The sequence below is a fragment of the Aspergillus saccharolyticus genome (genome assembly GCF_003184585.1).
Source record: "Aspergillus saccharolyticus JOP 1030-1 unplaced genomic scaffold BP01scaffold_10, whole genome shotgun sequence".
Classification (NCBI taxonomy): domain Eukaryota; kingdom Fungi; phylum Ascomycota; class Eurotiomycetes; order Eurotiales; family Aspergillaceae; genus Aspergillus; species Aspergillus saccharolyticus.
The window spans coordinates 296,950-317,844 of NW_020290620.1; the positions used below are offsets into that span (position 1 = coordinate 296,950).

A 20,895-nucleotide genomic window follows, 5' to 3' on the forward strand; every position below is an offset into this window, starting at 1 on the left:
ATGTCCGCTGGGAATCACACATCGCAAGGCTCTTCGATGGGAGCTTAGATGTAAGCGTGCACACTGGTTTTTCAGGTCCTAACCACGATCACGATTGATGGGACATCGTACTCAACTCTCATAGGCAGTGTTCGGAATTGTGCTTCGCTTCCCCCTCCACAGAAGCGGATCTTCATTCCGCATGACGAATTACACAGAACTGTGAGCTCGTGGATATAAAGCCACCGCTATACCCCCCATGAGGCACAATCTGAATCTCAAGGAGAAAATTTGAATCTCAAGGAGAAAAGGGTGCAAAAAAAAAGGAAAGGAAACGTCTACGTACACATTGTCCGAGAGAAAGGTAAGTTAGAGCAGCCCGTCCAGCAATCAATGGTTTGACCGCGAATAGAGAATCTATCACAGTTGGAAGTCGTTTGAAGCATGGGAGGAACATAGGGAAGAGGTGATCGAGTGAGTTTACATCACCTTCGCAACACAAAAGTCCCGACATTGCTAACCCAGGCATACATCAGAATCGTCAAAAAGGACACGGGGACCGATCTCTGGCCTTGTAGTCGATCTGTACCCCCACCTGCTTTCCTCCGTAAGTGCGCACTTGACTGGCTTTTGGCTTCGCGGCTGAGTGCTTTCACTAGACCGTTAAGTGAAGAATGCATCAAAAAGCTCAGGGAAGTGAGTCACGACCTTATTATCCGTGAGATGAGCGATTGATGGATGGCCTGGGCCGCTTGTTCTGGATTCACCATAAGAATTCTTTTCTTAGGAAACCATCGCGTGTCACCTACAAGTTTTAATCTTGTAGCAATGATTTTTTTTCTTAAACCAAAAGAAAACATGCTGTTTGTGTAAGCTAGTGGTGGTTCTGTGCTATAGAGTACTGGGCCTCAAGCAAGATACTCCCAGGGCTTGGAGACGTATTGGACAGCGGCAATAGCCGACACTCTCGGAGCACAACCACTAAGAATGGCTAGTGTTTACCTGAACGAGGCTCGCTGGGGACGGGGAGATCCCTGATAAAGACAAGCAAGGGCATAATAGTGCTTAGATAGGAATAGTGCAAGGGGTTGAATGCGACACTCCACTTTTACGAGGTTTATATTTACCCCCGCTTCCAATCAATTGCCTCACCATCGCCCACATCTCTTGATCAAATGACTCTCCACCGAACTATCATCGTTTAGTTCCTGGGAATAGGAGCTAACCATCCATTGGTGCATTAACAACGCTTGTTGCCCCTTTGTACCTAGGCTTCAGACTGGCTACCAGTTTAAATATCAACATTGCCCGTGCCTTCGGCACGTCCGTTCCCCAGCTGACAGTCTCCGCTGGCTATCAACTCATCATGCAGCTCGCCTTCTTCGGGGCTTCTGTCGCCCTCTTGGTTCCCACTGCCCTAGCGGTGGCAACTACAACCACCACCTCGACTACCACCTCGACTACCGCAGCAGCCAGCTGTACAGCCTCCCTCATCACCACGCTGTGCAGCTACCCCGAACCCGGCGATGACTTCGCCGTCGCGGAAGACAGCACAGCCTCCTGCTGGGACTACTGCCACGCGAACCCACCCTGCAGCTTCGTGATCTTCGCCGCGGGCAACCCTACTCTGGACAGCGGCACCTGCTGGCTGTACCCCGGTGAAACCTACAACGCAAGCGCGGGGAGTTCCGACTGCACCAACCCCTCCCTCTCCGTCTACAGCGAGCCCGTGTGCAGCAGCGGGAGCGCAACCAGCACCGCAACCACCCCCACAGCCTCCGCCTGCGCCGCCACCGCGACTCCCACCGCGATCGCCTCCGGCTGCGACTACCCGGCCCCCGGGGACTGTTTCGATGGCTGTGTGGCGAGCACCGGGGCGACGAACTGCTTGAGCCTCTGTGCCGAGGCGGAGGCCTGCAGCTATGTGGTTTTCAATCCGCACAATGACGACAACTCGCCCTACGCCGCGGGCACTTGCTGGATCTATCCCAACGGGACATTTGATGCGAGCTCGCTGTCCACCTGCAGTGGCGATGCGGCGCAGTATGTGTACGATAATGTGTGTCCCAAGGCTTCCTCGTCGGGTTCCTCGTCCAAGGCTTCCTCGTATGTTGCGGGAATTATGAATTATACGGAAAATTTGAACATAACCGCGAGCACGGCCACGGGGTCTAATAGCTCGGCGACTACGGGGAGCGCTGCGGGCTCGACTGGAACCACTGAGAATTCTGCGTCTGGGGGTTTCTCGCTCCCGGCCTCGTTGGCTGTGGGCGTGGCGCTGTTGATGTGGCAGGCTATTTGTTGAGGTTTGGCGTGGTGGGGGGTGTGATTGAGCTTGGCTGACAGTAAGCGCTGTTTGACGGAGGTTATGGGCTCAGTGTGAGGTTGTGTTGGGTTCCTTGCGAATCGGAGCGGCAGGAAGTCTCCGAAAATGATATGTTTGAAGATGAAGAGCAGGTTCTTACAGGTATTGGAGTACTCGGGTAGATGGGGCTAATCACGGTATTTGTATAAGACGCTGAGGTACAAAATAGCTTAAGCAGGTACGAAAAAAGGATCACGATACAAGATGCTCTAAATTCCACGCCGCTAGTTCTCAGGGATACTAATGGAGCAAAGATTTCGGGAGGCTGAACCGGTGCATAAGAGCAGTCGAGTGTCAGGTCGGGTTGCACGATGACTGGCCAGTAGACCTCTCAATTCATGATTCTTTCTCAGGCATTACTCCTAAGATACTCCGTCTGGTTATATGAGTCTTAGGACACAACACGGGCTGTGCTGGCAGCGAAACCCTAAGGCTGTGCACCAAAGCCGTAGCCCTAATTATCACGGCATGTAGACACAATCCGTACTACGAAGCAACCAGGACATCAAGACCACAATCCAAGTCTGTAGCCTCTAGCCTTATTTGATGCCGATTCACTGGAGCTGGAGCGCGAACATGCAGTGTCTTAATATTGTGGATCACAGCAGACATGAGGGCACATGATCTGTAGTTATACGGAGCTGAGGACTACCATAGTCTAGGCATTGGACAATTCACCTGCAGCAACGGAAACACAGACATGTTCAGCTTCCGGCGATCGGTGGACTGTGCAGCCCCGTGATCCTGGCCATTAGCCACCGCGATTGGCTGCATGGGAATTCTGGTCCCACGGTCAGAAGCGATAGAGTGGAGCCTGCGATGGAGAAATTCGGGCGATCGGCCACTGCGGCTGAAGATCTTCAAAAAGACCACAATCGACTTTCATCATGCTAGCACGATCGGATCGGATACTTGAATACTTAATCTCACTGGATTATCGCACAATTTTCTAAAACTCAGAGTGGAATTGGGAGCTTCCTCATCTCTCCAGAGGATCCGTCATGGCAGATCACCCACCCAAAGGTAAGCCAGGGTTTCTTCTTCCTAGCCCTTTCACCCTCTACTCACCACTCACTTCCAAGTCTGGGCCTCCCTCATCACGAACCTCAACTACCTCCCCGGTCTGTTGACGCTGGCCCACTCCCTCCAGCAGACCAAGACCGCCTACCCCTTCGTCGCCCTCTACACCACCTCCTTCCCCGCGGAGGGGATCGCCGCCCTGCGCGCACGCGAGATCCCCGCGCGACTGGTCCCCACCGTCATCCCCGCCGCGCCATGCACCTACACGCACGACCCGCGCTTTGAAGAAGCGTGGAAGAAGCTGGTCGTCTTCTCGCTGTACGAGTACGACCGGGTGGTCCTGCTGGACAGCGACATGCTGGTCCGCCAGAACATGGACGAACTGATGGAGGTGGCGCTGGACGGAGAGAGGCAGGTCTTTGCGGCGAGCCATGCCTGCGCGTGCAACCCGGCCAAGAAACCGCATTACCCACGAGAATGGTATCAACCCTCCTTCTTTTTTGCTATGCACCCACCCCACCCAATTTCCCATACTCATTTGAGAGAGAGGTAGGGCCCCATCGAACTGCGCCTTCACCCCGCAACACCCCGACCCCGATCGCGCACAGCACACGGGGGCGGCCGCCACGGCGGGGGTGGCGATGCTCAACAGCGGGCTGCTGGTGGTCCAGCCGCGCGAGACGGACTTTGTGGCGGTGCAGACGGCGCTGCAGGACGGGGAGCGTGTGCGATCGTATGCGCTGGCGGATCAGGAGTTTCTCTCAGTGGTCTTCCGCGGCAGGTGGCGGCCTTTACCCTACGTGTATAACGCGTTGAAGCCGATGCGGGGCCCGCAGGGGACGCATGGGCCCCTGTGGCGCGATGAGGCGGTCAAAAACGTGCATTATATTTGGGCTGTCAAGCCGTGGCAGCTCTCGCAGAGGGAGCGGGAGGAGTCGCAGGATGCGCCCACGCACTGGTGGTGGGCGGCGAATGAGGCGCGGTGGTGTGGGGAGGAGGCGAGGGGAGTGAGGGATGGGTGGTAGGGCTGCTCTGATGCTTTGTTTCCTGCTGGTCTTCATCCTAGGGATTAATTTCGTGGTTGAGATGGATTGATAGTGGAAGCGGATAATTAGAACCGCTTGGCTATTCAAGCAGTGCGCCAGCCGGTGGACAGATAGTCAGTCATCTTCACTACTAATTATTTACAGTGGGTTGGTGATTAGAAGCTCCAAATAATCTAGTTCGCTCTCTGGTGATGTAATATATGCAGGATGCAGTACAGGGTAACAATCTTAACCAGACAGTTTTCAATACACACGATCCTTAGGGTTGTCATCAGGTGAGCCCCAATTTGCCTCGAGAACATCGAATGTGCGGACGGCATGCATCCCAGTGTAGATTCATCTGATTCATGAAGAACATAGACACCTGCTAAGTACGAAGGTGACTGCTATGATGAATGGTCCATTAAGCATACGACTACGACGGGGTGTTGAGGAATATATATGGCACAGTGGGATTGTAAACCCAGGCATCATGTGAATGGACGGATCACGTACTGTCCAATGTAGATCATCTTAACACATCACCAATGATAGTCCCTACCTTACGGGCACACCTCTATCAATTCATCATTGCACCTGGAAATATGCATCAGTCGGGAGGCAGATTCAGCCGTGGCTGCCCGCAGCCGGCGGACCCACTCGACGCTACGCTCGATCATCGCAGCACAAAAAAAAAAGAAAAGCAAATGGCAAACTGATTGGGTGATTCTGGACCAGCCGGGCTTTTGTGGTTCCCTCCTCAATTGCATTCCTGGTACCGATGCTCGAGCTCCCGCCCAATGGGACAACCGCGGTGGATGCAATAGTTGTATCCCCATTTTTGAGCGCGGAAGAGCCGGCACTGAAGTGGCAAAAGATTGTCCCTGACTCCACATGATGTCCAGGAAAAACAGAAAAAAAAAAAACCCCCCTTGAGCGCGATTGCGTACATTCCCAATTATAAGAAACATCTAGTATGATCACATACTTTGTAGTCTACATGGTTCGTAATCTACATCACCGAGGCTCCTCATCCGGCGCAGTCACCACCGAAAATTCCACCTGCTTCTGGATCCCCCCCTCGACACTGGGACTGTGTCCGCCAGCACCAGACGGCGGCCGATGAAGGTCCTTGAGGATCTGCTCGATACTATCCGCATCGTCGCGCTGGCCGGACGCCTGTCGCTCGTAGTGGTGGCCCCCCGGGTGGGACTCCTTGCCCTTGAGATAGGGGCCGGACAGTTCGTAAGACCGCGACCGTGCGGCGGAGGAGAGCTTCTGGACCGAGGATATCAGCAGCGGGCGCACGCAGGGCACCGAGGAGGTGATGATGATGATCAGGTTCTCCGCGAAGCCCCAGCGGATGAGCTCGACGCCGCCCGAGGCCCCGATGTTGGTGACGCTGGGGACGTCCTTCAGTTTGGTGGTTTTGATGATCGAGGCGATCATCGCCCTGCATTAGGTGTCAGTGAAGGGAGTAGACATTTTGAGAGTATATACAGTATTACTCCGAAGGGCTTGTCCCTTCAGGGGGAGGGGGGAGGGGTCCACCTACACGAGACCGAGACTCAGCAGCACGATCAAACTAATCTTGATGCGGAGTCGCAGGTTCAGATTCCAGAAGACGATGGTGGGGAAGAGGGCGAGGAAGAGATCGGTCGCGGTGTTGACGGCTGTATGGATGGTGTTAAGTTAGCTGGGGAGCTCTTCAGGGCTAGCATAGCAACAGGCAGGGCAAAACGCACAGGATGAGAAGTACGAGAACCGGACAACCGCAACGACATCGCCGCAGGTAGTCTGAATGTCGGGATTCCACAGAATGCGATCGTCGCGACAGATGCTCAGCGGAAGCACCGCAGACACAATGTTGGCGGCCAGCTGCAGTAACATCGCAATCCAGAGCGCGATCGCGTACTTCTTGTTGCCCCCCAGGATCCCCAGCAGGTACACCACAAAGGAGGAGCGCGCGATCCCCGTGCTGATCGTCACCAGCGGCACCTCCAGGGCGATATATTTCAGGATGTGCTCCACATTCTTGGTCGGGAGGGTCAGGAGGTCGGAGCCGAAGCCATTGCGGACGGAAAGCGTCAGGAGCACCGTCGAGGACAGAGTCAACCCCTAGCAGAGGAGAATGGGGAGGTCAGAAAGGCGCAGGGCCGCCAGAAAACAGATGGATATGGCTCCATACCCAGGAGATGAACATCAGTGCATCGTCAACATACAGCTGGCGAATCTTGACCTTCGCCGCAACACGCAGGATGAAGACCACCGTCGCAATGGCAACCGCCGTCCACATCCCTTTCTCCAGGGCTGAGCCGCCGGGATTCTGCATGGTTTGATGGTCAGACCAAGAGGATAGGGGTGGGTGAAACGGCGACGATCCCTCGAGCGGACGGGATCGCCATGGGAGTTATATTTGTTCTTCCCTCGCGTTGGCGAGCCCAAAATTAGACTTTTAGGCACGAGTCCAGCAGACATGGATCGAGAATTGGCGATCTCTTAACCCAGATTTAGTCGGGTGTGCGGCTTTCGTCGGATGCAGGGCTGGTTTTTAAGGTGGGGACGCTCATTATCGAGACCAGCCCCGGACAGGGTATCAAGGCGTCTCCAGCACGCACAATCTCGCCCCGTGGTGAGATTTGCAGTTTTCTGCAGGCTGCAGATACTTTACGCCATCTCGATTGAGGTCAACTACCGAAATCGACTCGTTACTTCGACTGCGCGAGCCAACGGGCAGGGTTTTCGCGGGTCCAAGCTCGTCCAGCGGAGCTCCACCTGGCGAGGGATAAACTTCAATGACCCGGTGGAGCAGCCATGTCTGCCGAAGTTTGGGTGAGCAATAGATTATGATTGGATCGATGAGGCCAGTTCCAGACTTGAGCGAGGGGAATGCTGAAATTTGAGCAGCAGCCCTCCGAGGGCGTCCCGGGGGCTGGGCGGGGGGTTCCCGCTGTCTCCAGCCCTAATCATCCACACGGGCCAATCCAGGGACAGACGAGATTGACTTTCCAGCTGGCTGGTTCACTATCGAAGTTGGGTTTGGTACCTGATAATACTCTCTCTCCCATGGGCACAGGTCAAGTGGCGAACTGTTCGGGTGATGTAGTCCCGTGGTGAAAAGGACACCCGCACATCGGAACTGCAATTATGAGTCGTCGGCAGTCCGCCAGGGGACTGGATTATAGACGATTTTGCCCTTGAGTCATCGGATGCAACGGCTGTTCCTCCTCGAAAAGCAGGATTGGGAGCGAGCAATGAGATCCTGTAGTTAACATCTCACCCAAGATTCTTCCACCACTGGCGGAATCTGGTTCCGATGGCCAAAAGCAATGCGAGCCAGGCACTCCACGCCACCAGGGAAGATCCAGAAATTAGTCTGGGATCTCGGAGGAAGTTACCATGAGAGACAAACAAGCATTTCCCTGATCAGCTTGTCTTCTAGTCACTAGAGATCCCAGTGTTCTAGCCCGCGAGGATGATGAATCGTTATGCTAGCTGGCTCTGCTGTCATCGAGGATACTCGACCTCCATACAAGACCCTAGTGCTGTGCAGTAGCGGGTCAGACGAGTTCTTGTCAAATCACGCATGAGGCTGGCAGAAGCACGGAGATGTGGATCAATGACTATTTCTGATCGCGGAGACAGCGCGCCAGGGATTGGACTCAGAAAATCCTTTTGCCGCAGATTAAGCAAGAGTTACTACCATTGGAGTCTCCTTTTGGTATCATTGGACGTCCGAGTTAGCTTTGCATGTGTTGTGGGGGTAGGGGATCGGGTGTGTCCACGTCTCGGTGATATACGGTCCTGAATGGCTTTCTCTACGGACTCCATAGCTGCAAAACACAACCCATCTGGTGTCATAGCCAATTCAAAAACTATTGGTGTGATTATATCAAATAAGAGAAAAGAGGATTATCTACAGCAAACATCCAATCGAAAACAACGAAACAAAACCAGCCAACACATTTTCACATCAACAAACCGCAACAGGCGCCACCTGCTCCCAATTCTCCAAGATCTCCCTCACCCGCGGACTGCCCGAGATCTCCAGCACCTGCTCGAAATAACTCTTACTCAACTCAAACGGCCGGGCCGTGAGGTTCGGAATGTACTTCCCGATCAGCTTCTCCGGCCGCACCATGTGCTCGGGGATGGCCTTGCAGAGACTGCGACGGAAGGTGTCGACCCCCGGACGAAGCAGACTGCTGTGGAAGGGGACGTTGACTTTCAAGGGGATGGTGGCCTTTGCGCGCTGCAGCTCCAACGGGGTCGGTTTGGTGTCGGTGTGCGCGAGGCAGTCCCGCACGATGTCGGGGATGGCGGCCTTGAGGGCTTCCATGGAGGTGAGAAGCTTAGGGTGGGCGACGAGGTGGTCGATGACGCCTGCGAGGCAGTCCAAACTTCGGAGCTGTTGGTGAAAGGGTTAGTCCTGTCTCTGGGGGCTTGACCCACGGGGGTCAGGGGGTTAGGGCACGTACATCACCAGCACAGACATATTGCGTGGACTTCACGTTGAAGTTGACAATCTCGCACAGTCCTCCGGTGGCGGATTCGACGGCCTTGACGATGTCGCAGAGATCGGATTCTTTGAGATCTGCGTCTATGGATTAGTACTGGAGGGTTTCGTGCAATCGACACCAGACCAGGGCACACATACTCTTTGACACCCGACTCGGGTTCGCAGCCACCATGGAATAGTCCCGGCCGGAGTGATCCAACTCGATGGACTTCTGCATCGTCAACCCCCGATAGAAGACGGTTGCTGTCACCCCCTCGAAGGTGAAGATCTCCCCCATGGCCGCCAGTGCCGAGTACTCGCCCAGCGAGTGGCCCGCATAGCAGCTGTCCTCGTTGATCAACCCCCGTTCCCGCATGTCTTCAATGCGCGCCAGCTCCATGAGCACCAGCGAGGGCTGCGTGAAGATCGTCTCATGCAGCAACCCCCCCGTCGAGGTGTAGGTGAAGGAGCGGGTGGTCGGGGTGATCTCCTTGAAGGCGCGCACCGACTCGATCGCCCCCTGGTCATTGACGACCTCGAAGTCCAGCGCAATGTAGTTATCCCTGATCGCCTTGCCCCGACGGCCCCCGAAGTGCACCGTGTACTCCTTGGGGTTGTGGCGCACAATCTCCAGGATCGAGACCCCATACGTGTTCACAAAGAACCGCTCGGCCGTGTCCCAGACATGGCGCGCCGCCGCGCTCGTCTCGTACAGATCCATCCCCATCCCGGGCTTCTGACTCCCCTGGCCCGTGAACAGATACGCCCCGGGCTTCTGCGCCACCTCGGCCGTCGCCCGGAAGACCTCGACCCCGGACGCGGCGGACCGCGCGCTGGCGACGACCAGCAGCCGGCCGCGGTGCATCCCCGTGTGCTGCAGCTCCACCAGCAGCGTCTCCCCGGGGGTCACCTTGCCCTTGAACGAGGCCGACCAGCTCTTCATCCGCGTCGGATCGTTCTCCGCCGCGTGCAGCTCGACCAGCCCCCGTACGAGCCCGCTGGTCTGCATCCCGTGCACCACCCGGCCCTCGTGGCCCGCGTACCGCGCGAAGGCCCGCGACAGGTGGATGGGGTTGCTGTCGCCCGAGGCGGCGGCATACGCGGTGCTGGAGTGCGGCATGACGAGGGGCAGGTCCGTCGCCAGCGGGACGGCCGTGGGGAAGGGCTTGACCTCCGTCGCCACCTGGCCGCGGCGCTGCAGGAAGTCCAGCACCGGGTTCTTGAAGTGCGAGTGGCTCTTGAAGGCCACCGTGCCGATGGTCACCTCGCCGGTGCCGACGGTGCAGCTGACCGTCCCGCGGGTCTCGATCTCGCTGTAGGCGCTGGCATCGCGGAAGCGATACGAGCTGCGCAGACGGAAGGTCAGCTCCTCGTGCAGATGGTCGTCGAGGCGGGCGCCGGCCGCGAGCTGGAACCAGGGCTTCGAGGCCAGCAGCATCACCTCCCGGCGCGACTGCAGCGGCAGCTTGTACACCTCCTCGGTCTTCTCCTTCTCCACCGTGTGGTGGTAGTCCTCGTACCGTCCCTGCAGGATGAACTCGCTGGCCACCGTGATGATCGGGGTGCCCTGGCGGGCGATCGTCGCGCGCACGCGAACCACCTTGCCCGACTCCGGACGAATGCGGATGGACTCGATCTCCGCCGTGGAGGTGAGTCGATCCCCCTCGCGGATGGGGCGGGCCTCGTCCAGCACCTCGAAATCGTTCTTCAAGTGCAGCAGCTGCAGGAGATCCCCCCGGACCGCCTCGTCCGTGAAGAGACAGCGCATCAGGGGCTTCCACGCCACCACCATCGCCAGGTCCAGCGGGGCCAGCACCTTGGCCTTGGACTTGCCGCTGTATGCACTATTGCGGTTGTCGATGGCCGTGGTGAACTCCCGAATCGCCTCGCGCGTCACCAGCACGCTCTCCTCGCCCGAATGCTGCTGCTGGTGCTGCGGTTGCTGCTCGTCGCCCACCCAGAGCTGCTCGTAGAAGCGACTGATGCGCTGGTTGCGCGTCTCCATCACCTCGTGGATGGGGTGACGGCCACACGTGGGCTCGTAGGTGAAGTAAAAGACGAGATCCACGGGGAGGGGCCCCCCGGCGACGGGGGCCCGCAGGGTGAGCATCAGATCCGTGGCGGACAGGGCGCGGATCTCCACCGTGGCCTCGTCGGGCTCCTGGGTCTTCGTGCTCTGCCGCATCAGAATCACCGTCTGCTCCGGCCGGTCCGGGTGCAAGATGCGCACACTGAGGCCCGGGCGCGGGGCGAACAGCCCCTTGACCGGGTTGGTCGCCAGCGCCTTGCCCTGCACGAGCTCGTTCAGCGTGAGCAGCGCCTGGCGCCACGAGGGCTTCGTCCCGCCCAGCAAGGCCAACCACTGCTCCTCGCTGGGCAGGGAGTCGGCGTCGGCGTGTGCGTCCAGGTCGTAGGCCAGCGTCGGCGGGTCGTAGGACCGACTGTGATGGACATAGGGCACCTCCTCCGCCATCCCCAACGAGGGCGAGGGCGACGCCCCGGCCGAGTACAGATACTCCACCGCGGGCACCCTCTCCTCGCTGCCCGCGTAGTCCTGCTGCAGCAGCGTCTGCACGTGCGGCTTGTGGATGGCATCGAGGATCTGCTGGACCGGCTCATCGGCCACGGTGGTGTACTGCGCCGCGACAGGGCCATGCAGGACGCAAATCCGGCCAACATCCTGATCCACCACCGCCTCCAGCCGCTCCGACTGCCACAGCGAGTCCTTCTTGAACCAGTACTCGAACGACTCGTCCAGCGCAATGATAAAGGGCAGCGGCTTGCGGCCCGGCTGCTTGTACAGCATCGCCAGCTGATTCTCATCATCCCGGACGATCACATCCTCGCGCGCGCGGGGATACGCCGCCAGAAACTCCTCCAGGAAGGCCTGCGGCCGCTCCAGCTGCCGCTCGTCCTGCAGCACCGCGCGCGGCCGGGGCTGGGAGGCGCTCATGCGGCTCTCGACGCACCGCACCCAGGCGGCCACGAAGGCGCGATACGAGGGGTCGATCCACGCCTGCTGGGGGGTCAGGTAGAGCAGATCCACCGCGCGCTGCAGCACCTCGGCGTAGGTCATCTCGGCGATGTCCACGGGCTGGCCGTCGCGGTCGACCCCGAACCAGACCTTGGCGTAGTCGGCGTTGAGCCGACGGATGAGGCTCGCCTTGCGCTTCTGCAGCTCCGCGACTCGTTGCGCCGGGGGCAGCGAGAAGACCTCGCGGTCCAGCTCCGCCCACAGGCGCACGCCGCGCGTCGCCAGCTTGTGGATCGGCTCGCCCATCTCCGACTGCACCGTGATGACGCCCCCCGCGGCGCCCCGGTAGGTCTCCTCCCACTGCGCGTCGGGCACGCCGGGGGTCGCCACAATCGCCTGCTTGACCGCGGGGCTGGTGCGCGCCTCGCGGGCCGTCATCACGCGGCTGCCCACGAGGATCGCATCAAACGGCATCGCCGCGTAGCCCAGCGCCGTGCTCCACGCCCCCGTCAGGTAGGGGTAGGTGTCCTCCGCCCCGCCGAACCCGCTGCCCGCGACGAGGATGAGGTTGGGGTAGGCGCGGATCTGCGCGTAGCGGTCGAGGATGGGCTCGTGGAAGTCCTCGTAGGAGTGGTGGCCGCCGCCACGGCCCCCGGTCCACTGCAGCAGGACGGGGACGCGGGGGTTGGCGGCGGCGATGAGCAGGACACGGTCGACCGCCTCCTTGCTGCCGGGCTTGAAGGCGATGTGGGCGAGACGGAGGTCGCGGATGTACTCGCTGGCGATCTCGGTCGAGGGGACGCCCGCCCCGATCGTCAGCCCGGTGATGGGGACGCCCTCGCGGCGCAGCTGGGCCAGCAGGGCGATCTGCCAGCCCATCGCGCGCGGGTTGGCGTAGATGAGGTTGCAGGTGATGCCGCGGCCGGCGGGGATGGCCTCGACCAGCTGGGTCAGGGCGGCGCGCATCTGGTCCGCGCTGTGGTAGCCGCCGCCGGCGAATTCGACGTGGTAGTTGGCGTTCATCACCGCGGCGACGAAGTCCGGGGCGACGGTGGTGGGGGTCATGCCGGCCACCATGACCGGGGGCAGCCCTAACAGGCGCGAGAACCGCGTGTCGAGCAGGATCTCCTCCCCCACCCGCACCAACCGTGGGGCAAAGGCCTGTTCCCAGCTGGCGTTGTAGACGGGGGCGCGCTTGCGGCGGACGAGCTCGGGCATGTAGCCCAGGGCCTTGCTGGGCCCGCTCAGGGTGGTGGCCAGCAGGATGCGCGCCGCCGTGCCGGCTTTGGCGGAGGCCAGAAAGGCCCCGATTCCGGTCTCGCGGCCGGGGCCGAAGTCCAGGAAGTGCGTCGCCGAGGGAAACCGCGTGGCCTTCTCCCAGTCGACCACCCCGCAGACCACCATGTGCACCAGCTCGGGGATCAGGTTGTCGTACTCGCGCAGGTCGGCCCCGTTGTCCGTGCGGAGGACCGGGAAGAGCAGACTCGTGCCGGGGATGTGCAGCGCCTGGAGGTCCTCAAGGATCTGGGCGGCCGCCTCGTCGAGCAGCCGGGTGTGGAAGGGGACGGAGATGGGGAGGAAGCGCGCCGTGATGACCGGGGGGCGCTGGCTGAAGGGCACGCGGGCAGAGGGGGGGGAGGCAGCGGCGCCGGAGGGGTTGGAGGCGCTGCGCACCTTGTTGGCGAAGGCGTAGAGGGAAAGGGGGTCGCCGGCGACGACGAATTGGTGGCGGCCGTTGAGCAAGGCCAGCGCGGCCTGCTGCGTGGGGGGGAGGTATTTGTTATGCTCGGCCAGATGCTGCAGCAGCTGCTCGCGGGTGGCCCCCTTGATGCTCAACATCGGGCTCAGCCGCTCGGAGGCGTCGACCAGGGCCGGGGGGATGGAGCTCGGGGGGTAGCACTGTTGGGCCCGACATCCAATCCAGAACAGCACCTGCAGGGCCGTGCGTGCGGCGTCGAAGAAGCTCGGCCATGAGACGACGGTGGCCAGGAGGGCGGCCACCACGATGCCCTGCGAGTGGCCCGCGGCGCCGCTGAGGTGGCGCGCCAACTCGCCGGGGGTCTTGTGGAGGATCTTGCAGGTGATGTAGTAGTTGAGCAGCTGCACCAGGCCGATCAAGGGCTGGCTGACGGGGGCCGCGAGGAGGTAGTCGGCCGACGGACGCGTCTCGGGCTGCTCCAGCCAGGCGAGGACATCCAGCCCCTGGGGGTACATGCCGTGGGCGCGGGGGTCGGCCGCCAGCCCCTTCAGCTGCTTGCTCAGGGTGACCAAGGGCTCCGCCAGCTGGCCGGGGTAGGTGTCGTAGAGATGCTGCAGTTCGTCGAAGTAGCCCTCCACCCCCTGCCCGTTGAAGACGGTAACGAGGGTGGCACGTCGAGTGAGCGCATCGGTCAGCAGACTGCTGCTCCACTTGGGGGAGACCAACTGCGTCACACTGAGGGCTTGGTGGTAGGTCCGGAGGATCTGGAACCGCTCCTCGGTCTCCAGCGGCAGGGCGGCGAGGACACTGTGGATCTCTTCATCCTGGAAGAGATGCTTCTGGAAGACGCGCAGGGACTTCTTGAGGATGTCTTGCGGGCCGTCCTCATGCACCTGGTCGACACTGTCGAGGACCTCGCGCACGAAGGCGGCCAGGCTCCGGACTTGCTCCGTGAGCGCGTGCTCGTCGAGGGGCCGCGCGCTGAGGTGGTCCAGCGTCGAGGCAAAGCGGTCATTGAGGAGGGAGGACTTCTTGAGGGCGGCTTGGGTGCGGAGGAAGGCAATCTCGATATCCTCCCGGGGATAGGACATGGGGGAGGGGGATCCCAGGGGGTATTCGGTCATCGGGGTATCCAACTCCAGCACCGGGGAGAAGAGATCCTCCGACGAGGCCGAGGAGCTCCGGCTGCCGGTCAAGACGGGGTTGGACTTCATTCTGCGCGGCACCGCCAGCGTCGGGGCCGGCAGGTCGATCGAGGGCCGCATGTGATGAGGCATGGTGTGCCAAAGAGAGAACGCAAAGGAAATGCAAAAGCCAAGGAGAGTGTGGAGCAGGACCGACTGAATGGGCACCACAGACGGGAGACTCATATACAGGAAACACAAGGCGTGGAAAGTGAGAGACAAAGAAACGGAGGAGGGGTATACAGACAAAGAGACAGACGAGAGCTGGTGGCAGTAAAGGTGCAGTGTCGGAGTGCAGATGCCAGCCCAGCGCAGCTCAAACTCACGCCCACGACAAGTCTGAGAGGCAGAAAGCGAGCTGCACCTCGCGGGATGATATACAGACGAGGATTCGCACTGGCAGGCGGCCCACGTGGAAGGAGTTCACCGTCGGGGATCGGAGAACCAGCCGCCATCGCTGGCACGCCTTGCGGCCCCCAAAAAGAATGTCATCATCTGTGAACGCCGTCCTGAAGGGTGGAGACGTCGAGGATTCTGGGAACCGCCAGCTGCACGGTGCCTCTGGCGCCATGTCACCTCGAAGCCGTCACTGCATCCGACGACCCACCAACCGGAATACGATGTTGGGTCTGCTGCCTCCCTCTCGCCATCTTTGGCTCCTTTCCTCGTCTCGCCGCAAGATCTAGAGCCTTGCGAGCAGGTGGGTTAGAGCACACGGGGATCACCGTAGCCGGCGAGCTGAGACACCGGGCGTATTCGGGCGTCCGCCGCCTCCGCCATGATCCTCCAGGAAGCTGGCAGGAAGCTGGCAGGAAGCTGGCCGGAGTCTCGTTGGCTGATGGCAACGTCGTTGGAAGAGAGTTAGGACTGGTGGTCGCGTAGCCCTAATTTACGATACTTACCATCTTACATCGTTACCGATTGCTGTAAAACGTTCATACATACCGGGTATCTTACAGTTGTATCATAATACCGAATACTCTTACACCTCATACGAGACCAACTTACAATTTACCATCCATCAACCCCACACCGAGAATCCTGCAGCCGCTAATTTTATTCATCATGCATCAGTCATCAGGCTGAGAATCAGGGCTCAGCCACCATGCAGCACACGCCAGTTTAGTGGAGATCCTGCTCCTCGGAGGCTAACCACTATCGATCTTGCCAATGCCGCTGCAGAGCAGTGCGCTGACGCGAGCAGAGGAATTGTTTCCTCGTCCTTCGACCGGCGTGGCTGTTTGCCTGTGGGCTATGCTCTTCTTTTGTCGGGTCTAGTTTGTCTGTTTGCCCTCATTCTCTCGTGCTTTGTCGTGTGTTTGTCGTTCTCTCACTGTATCGTCCTGCGTGGTGCAATTCTTCCAACCTCAAAGTCCGGCCATCAACCTCTCCCCTCTCCAACCACCACCACCACCACCACCATGTCCCACCTCCCAACCTCGCTCAACGACCTCGAAACCCTCCTCCGCGCCGCCGGAGACGCCCTCACCCTCAACCGGGTGCTCGTCGGCGCGGGGATCCTGTTTCTCTACTCGAACGCGAAGGGACTTCCCGGCGTCTGGCACGTCCGTGCTCCCTCCCACTTTTTCATGCACACACACACCCACTAACACATCCTCCTGTAGTACCGTCTCTTCAAAGGGCTCATCACCGAACTCCTCTTCAAACGTAGCCGTCAACCCCTCCCACTGACGGACGCCCACGGCCGCCCCCGCGTGTACAGCTACCTGGTCACCGAGTGCAGCAATCCGGTCATCGAATGCGACTACAACCTGCACAAATCCAACAGCACCTTCTTTGCGGATCTGGACATCAACCGCACGCAGCTCATGATGGCGCAGTTCAAGCACGTCTTGGCGGGCAGTTGCATGCCGCGGTCGACCCCCGGGAGCACCACCCCCGGCCGAAACAAACCGCTGATGATGGCCATGGGCGGCGTCGCGTGTCTCTTCCACCGCGAGATCAAGCCCTTGCAGCGGTATGAGATCTGGTCGCGGGTGCTGGCCTGGGATGAGAAGTGGGTGTATGTGGTGAGCTACTTTGTGAAGAAGGGGGCGGTGGCGCGGGATGGGACCCTGCCGGGCGAGCTGGATAAGAAAGTGGTGTTGGCCACGGGGTTGGCGCGGTATGTCTTCAAGGAGGGGCGGGTGACGGTCAAGCCTGAGGGGGTGCTTCAGGAGTGTCGGTTGCTCCCCTCAGGGGGCGAGCAGAAAGAGGTGGTGGGTTGGGGGAGGGAGGAGTTCGAAGCGGAGAACCGCAAGGGGTTGGCCATTGCCGGGGGGTTTTCAGGGCTGGAGGGTCTGCCTGTGATGACGAGACTTGGGGAGGTGGGGGTCTTGGGGAGATATGCGGACTTTTGATCCAGAGGGTGTAGGAAGTGGTGGTTAGGTATGAGAATGCGTAACGGAGCTATGCTTAGGTTGAGAGTGAATAGAAATAGATATCGACAATTCGGGCGTGTCAACGCAGTGTATCATGGTGTGTTGCGGAGAAGAGTCCTCAGTCTGTCGTTGGCATTATCTTGTATCTCTGGCGCGGTTTCCAGCTCGATATCAGACGTCTCTAGGGGGGGTGCATCAGTTAGGGCTACCTCATAAGGATCAGATCTATACTTCATACCAAGAATGAACACCAGAAAACTTCAAGATAGAGTATAACACAGTTCAGATGCTCCAAACCTCCGCTACTAAAAACCCTGCTCCCACGTAAGTCCTACAAACCAACACCAGTACCATAACCAAAGCCCTTGCTCCTCATCATTGCACCCAGAAGCCAGCAACACCACACCAAAGCCCTCATTCCCACCCCCCAAATCATCTATTGCCTCTCCCGCTCAAAGTCCCCCGTGTGAATCGTCTCCAACGCCGATATCTCCACCGACTCAACATCCCACAAGCCCTAGAACCCCCATTAGCCACGCTCCTGACACCACTCCCCGTCGGATCTCACCCACCTTGACCGCATTCTCATGCGCCTGAATTGCCTGCAACACACTCTCCTCACTTGGCGCCTGACACGCAAAGCACGCGCCCAGGGTCCCCACGGGATCCGCCTCCGAGACCGGAGCCGGCGACGCCAACATATCCCCCGCGAAGGTGAGGACGATATCCGGGTTCTGGAACTGGATGGAGGGCGACGGCGGGGCCGCCCCGACTGCGTTCTTCTTGTTGAAGACGACCACGAAGCTGCAACACCAAGATCAACTCGTTAGGTATCGGATAGGATCACCAGATCGACGCACACAGACACACAGGCAGTAAAAGGTGGGGAACAGGGAGACAGGCAGGCAGACATACTACTCTTGCAGGGGCGATCCCCCCGTCGTCGCGAGGAAGCGACTCGGCTGTCTTCGGCCGACAATGGAGCCGCCGATCCGCCGGCGACCGATGGAGAGCAGGGCGGCGGGGATGGTCGTGGTTCGGTTGAGCATTGTTAAGGAACAATGTATGTGCAGTGGGTGCGGTCTGGTTGCTGTGCTGGATCACGTTCTACTGGTTGCGCGAAGTGGAGCGCGCAGAGCAGGGGGCAATATATAGATAGATGACAAAGCCGACAGACACGTTGAAGCATTTTTACGCTGCCAGTCGCTTCTCACGTCTGCACTCACCACTGGCGTCTTCCTGTCTGCCACCCTGGGGCCGAGCCCCATCGTAAGACTCGATGGATGCGCTGCCTCCCTTCCTGCAGGATTGGCAATTTCGGGGATTTTCCAGAACCTCGACGCAGACCAGGATACCACACCGCGATGCGAATCCCGCCGGTTAGTGCTGACTCGGCCGGATGGTCCCAGGATTCTGGAGGCTGCATGCAGGGCTTGCGTGCGATGGTGAAGTTACGTACGAAGAAGATTGATTCTAACGATATTAGTGCTTATGTTGCAGGATACGCCGCTGCGCTGCAGGAGCGGTATTTGCCGTGGGTTGTATCGTGACGGGGATGGAACCCCTGCTGTATCATATTTCCTTACCCTAGTGTATGGCAGGTATACGGTATGGACGATACCGGCATGGTATGTATCATCGTTACCATCCCAGCCCTAACCGCCCCCATAGGCCGAGACCAACCTGGGGGGCATCCAAGGGGGAATCCAAGGGGGGATCCAACGCATCCACCCCATCCTTCTGATGATGCTACCGTAAGTCATCCTCCAACCAACCAGCCTGCGAGCCAAGCATGCCAAAAATCTCCGGGAAGCCCATGAGGCTCAATCGTCACGGGCCAACCAAGGCTTGGTCGCTGCACGCGGGAGATTAGATCCTGCCGTGTTACGGAAAAATAAAATACGGTATTCTCCCGGCGATCTCTGCAGACAATACGTGTGTTTAATTTATTATTTTCTGTCTGCGCCATGTGGGATCTTCCACCTCGTGTCCAGTGGGTCAGGCCGATGGAGCCATCACAAATAAATTAATCTCGCACGTGGAGAAGACTGCGGCGGAGCGTGGATCTGCGACACCAAGAAAAAAAGGCCCCCAACCCTAGCGTCGACGAAGATGGGATCCTGCGACACGCATGACGATGCGTGCAGTGAATTGCTTGGATTGACGGGGGCTTGCCAGTGCGGTGGTAGTTCCTGAGGGAGACGATTAGGAGTGGCCAGGAAGTTATACGTGGCTATAAAAGTAATGTATAAAAGTGATGTTTTGTAAGCTGCGTGGTAGATGCCCGATCAACTCCTACAGTATACTCTCTCCCCTGCAGCGCAATCAACCACCATGTCTACCTTTCCCGCTGAGCCCCGCGACAACATCGGTAGGCCTCGAGACAACCTGGTTTCGGACTGTGCAATGGGCTAACCCGGAGACAGAATGGGAGAAAGTCGGCGTCTCCTTCTTAGACGGTAACCCCCTCCCCCTTCCTCCCTATATCCACACCATCCATACTCATATACTGCAGTCAACGGACACGTAGAAAGTGACTTCGACTACCAAACCGGAACATGGTCCGCCCCAATCTTCGTGGAAGACCAGTACCTGCGCGTCCACGGGCTGGCGCCGGGCCTGAATTACGGCCAACAGGTGTTTGAGGGAATGAAAGGTACCCTCCATCCCCGGCCTTGATCAGTGTTGGAATGAGGAACTCACTCATGCAACCCCCCAGCCTACCGCACCAAAACCAATGAGATTCAAGTCTTCCGTCCCAGCGAACACGCCCGCCGCATGCAACGCTCCTGCGAGGCCGTCGCCATCCCCGCCATTCCCGCCGCCGTGTTCCAGGAGGCGGTTAACCTCGCCGTCGCGCGCAACAGCGAGTTCGTGCCCCCGCACGCCACCGAGGCGGCGCTGTACATCCGGCCGCTGGCGTTCGGGTCCGGGGGGTGGATGCCCGTCGCGGCGGGCATGCAGTACAAGTTCTGCGTTTACGCTATGCCCTTCTGCGCCTACCACGGCACCCTGCCCGTCGATGCGGTCGTGCTGGAGGAGCTGGACCGCGCGGCCCCGGTGGGCGTTGGGAATGTGAAGGTCGGCGGGAATTACGCCCCGGTGTTGAAGTGGAGTGATAAGGCGCGGAAGGAAGGGTTTGGGATTACTCTGCACTTGGATAGCAAGACGCGGAGTGAAATCGATGAGTTCAGTACCTCCGGGTTTGTGGGGATCAAGTATGGGGAGACGCCGGAAGCGTATACCGTGGTGGTGCCCAATAGTCAATGTGTGATCAAGAGTGTGACGAGTATGAGTGTGGTGGAGCTGGCGAGGCATTTGGGGTGGAAGGTCGAGGTGCGGCCGGTGAGTTCACCCTTCCGTTGAGACATCTGTAAGGGTGTGTGAGGCTGATGCGGTGATATAGATCCCCTTCGATGAGCTGGCCTTCTTTGACGAGGTGCTGGCTGTCGGTACGGCGGCGATGATCACCTCCATTCGCTCCATCACCCACCGCTCCAGAAACCAGGTCTTCCACTACCAGACCAGCGACACGCCGGGTAGTGTCTGCGAGAAGCTGTCCACCAAGCTGAAGGCCATCCAGAAGGGCGATGCGGCGGATCCCTTTGGCTGGTTGGGACCAGTCGTCAATCCAGCGGCCAGAGAACAGACTCCGTCAGTGGCAGAGAGGGCGAAGGAGTCACAGGGTGAGACGGTGTCTGTCAACTAGATTGCACTTAGCGTTGATTTAGCAATTCATTTGTCTACCGTTCAAAGTCCCCCGTTCACTT

The 20,895-nt window shown here is 59.1% G+C and overlaps 7 protein-coding genes across 7 annotated transcripts; 4 read left to right on the forward strand and 3 right to left on the reverse strand.

The window, feature by feature from the left end:
• Window positions 1-1,178: 1,178 nt before the first annotated feature.
• Window positions 1,179-2,519, forward strand: BP01DRAFT_355504 (uncharacterized protein). Its single transcript, XM_025574705.1, has one exon. The coding sequence runs from the start codon at window positions 1,346-1,348 to the stop codon at window positions 2,282-2,284; it is 939 nt and encodes a 312-aa protein (XP_025432473.1). The 5' UTR covers window positions 1,179-1,345; the 3' UTR covers window positions 2,285-2,519.
• Window positions 2,520-3,262: 743 nt separating this feature from the next.
• On the forward strand, window positions 3,263-4,389 carry BP01DRAFT_414976 (nucleotide-diphospho-sugar transferase; the record flags this gene model as incomplete). Its single annotated transcript, XM_025579099.1, has 3 exons — window positions 3,263-3,367; window positions 3,427-3,844; window positions 3,918-4,389. Exons 1-3 carry the CDS (start codon window positions 3,346-3,348, stop codon window positions 4,387-4,389), a joined length of 912 nt encoding a protein of 303 aa, XP_025432474.1. The 5' UTR covers window positions 3,263-3,345.
• Window positions 4,390-5,401: 1,012 nt separating this feature from the next.
• On the reverse strand, window positions 5,402-6,815 carry BP01DRAFT_422472 (uncharacterized protein). Its single transcript, XM_025579572.1, has 4 exons — window positions 6,578-6,815; window positions 6,135-6,507; window positions 5,945-6,062; window positions 5,402-5,842 (listed from the first exon to the last, which is right to left on the reverse strand). The coding sequence occupies exons 1-4, from the start codon at window positions 6,719-6,721 to the stop codon at window positions 5,407-5,409; spliced, it is 1,071 nt and encodes a 356-aa protein (XP_025432475.1). The 5' UTR covers window positions 6,722-6,815; the 3' UTR covers window positions 5,402-5,406.
• Window positions 6,816-8,280: 1,465 nt separating this feature from the next.
• On the reverse strand, window positions 8,281-15,073 carry BP01DRAFT_316459 (fatty acid synthase beta subunit). Its single transcript, XM_025572586.1, has 3 exons — window positions 9,047-15,073; window positions 8,868-8,983; window positions 8,281-8,797 (listed from the first exon to the last, which is right to left on the reverse strand). Exons 1-3 carry the CDS (start codon window positions 14,928-14,930, stop codon window positions 8,363-8,365), a joined length of 6,435 nt encoding a protein of 2,144 aa, XP_025432476.1. The 5' UTR covers window positions 14,931-15,073; the 3' UTR covers window positions 8,281-8,362.
• An 845-nt stretch (window positions 15,074-15,918) lies between these two features.
• BP01DRAFT_337890 (acyl-CoA thioesterase) lies at window positions 15,919-17,104 on the forward strand (the record flags this gene model as incomplete). Its single annotated transcript, XM_025573304.1, has 2 exons — window positions 15,919-16,309; window positions 16,370-17,104. Exons 1-2 carry the CDS (start codon window positions 16,166-16,168, stop codon window positions 17,102-17,104), a joined length of 879 nt encoding a protein of 292 aa, XP_025432477.1. The 5' UTR covers window positions 15,919-16,165.
• Window positions 17,105-17,282: 178 nt separating this feature from the next.
• BP01DRAFT_355506 (uncharacterized protein) lies at window positions 17,283-18,548 on the reverse strand. The gene is made up of 3 exons (XM_025574706.1): window positions 18,041-18,548; window positions 17,698-17,929; window positions 17,283-17,642 (listed from the first exon to the last, which is right to left on the reverse strand). The coding sequence occupies exons 1-3, from the start codon at window positions 18,172-18,174 to the stop codon at window positions 17,562-17,564; spliced, it is 447 nt and encodes a 148-aa protein (XP_025432478.1). The 5' UTR covers window positions 18,175-18,548; the 3' UTR covers window positions 17,283-17,561.
• Window positions 18,549-19,411: 863 nt separating this feature from the next.
• On the forward strand, window positions 19,412-20,874 carry BP01DRAFT_422476 (branched-chain amino-acid transaminase). Its single transcript, XM_025579573.1, has 5 exons — window positions 19,412-19,496; window positions 19,552-19,584; window positions 19,641-19,781; window positions 19,845-20,470; window positions 20,532-20,874. The coding sequence occupies exons 1-5, from the start codon at window positions 19,460-19,462 to the stop codon at window positions 20,832-20,834; spliced, it is 1,140 nt and encodes a 379-aa protein (XP_025432479.1). The 5' UTR covers window positions 19,412-19,459; the 3' UTR covers window positions 20,835-20,874.
• The last annotated feature ends 21 nt before the right edge of the window (window positions 20,875-20,895 follow it).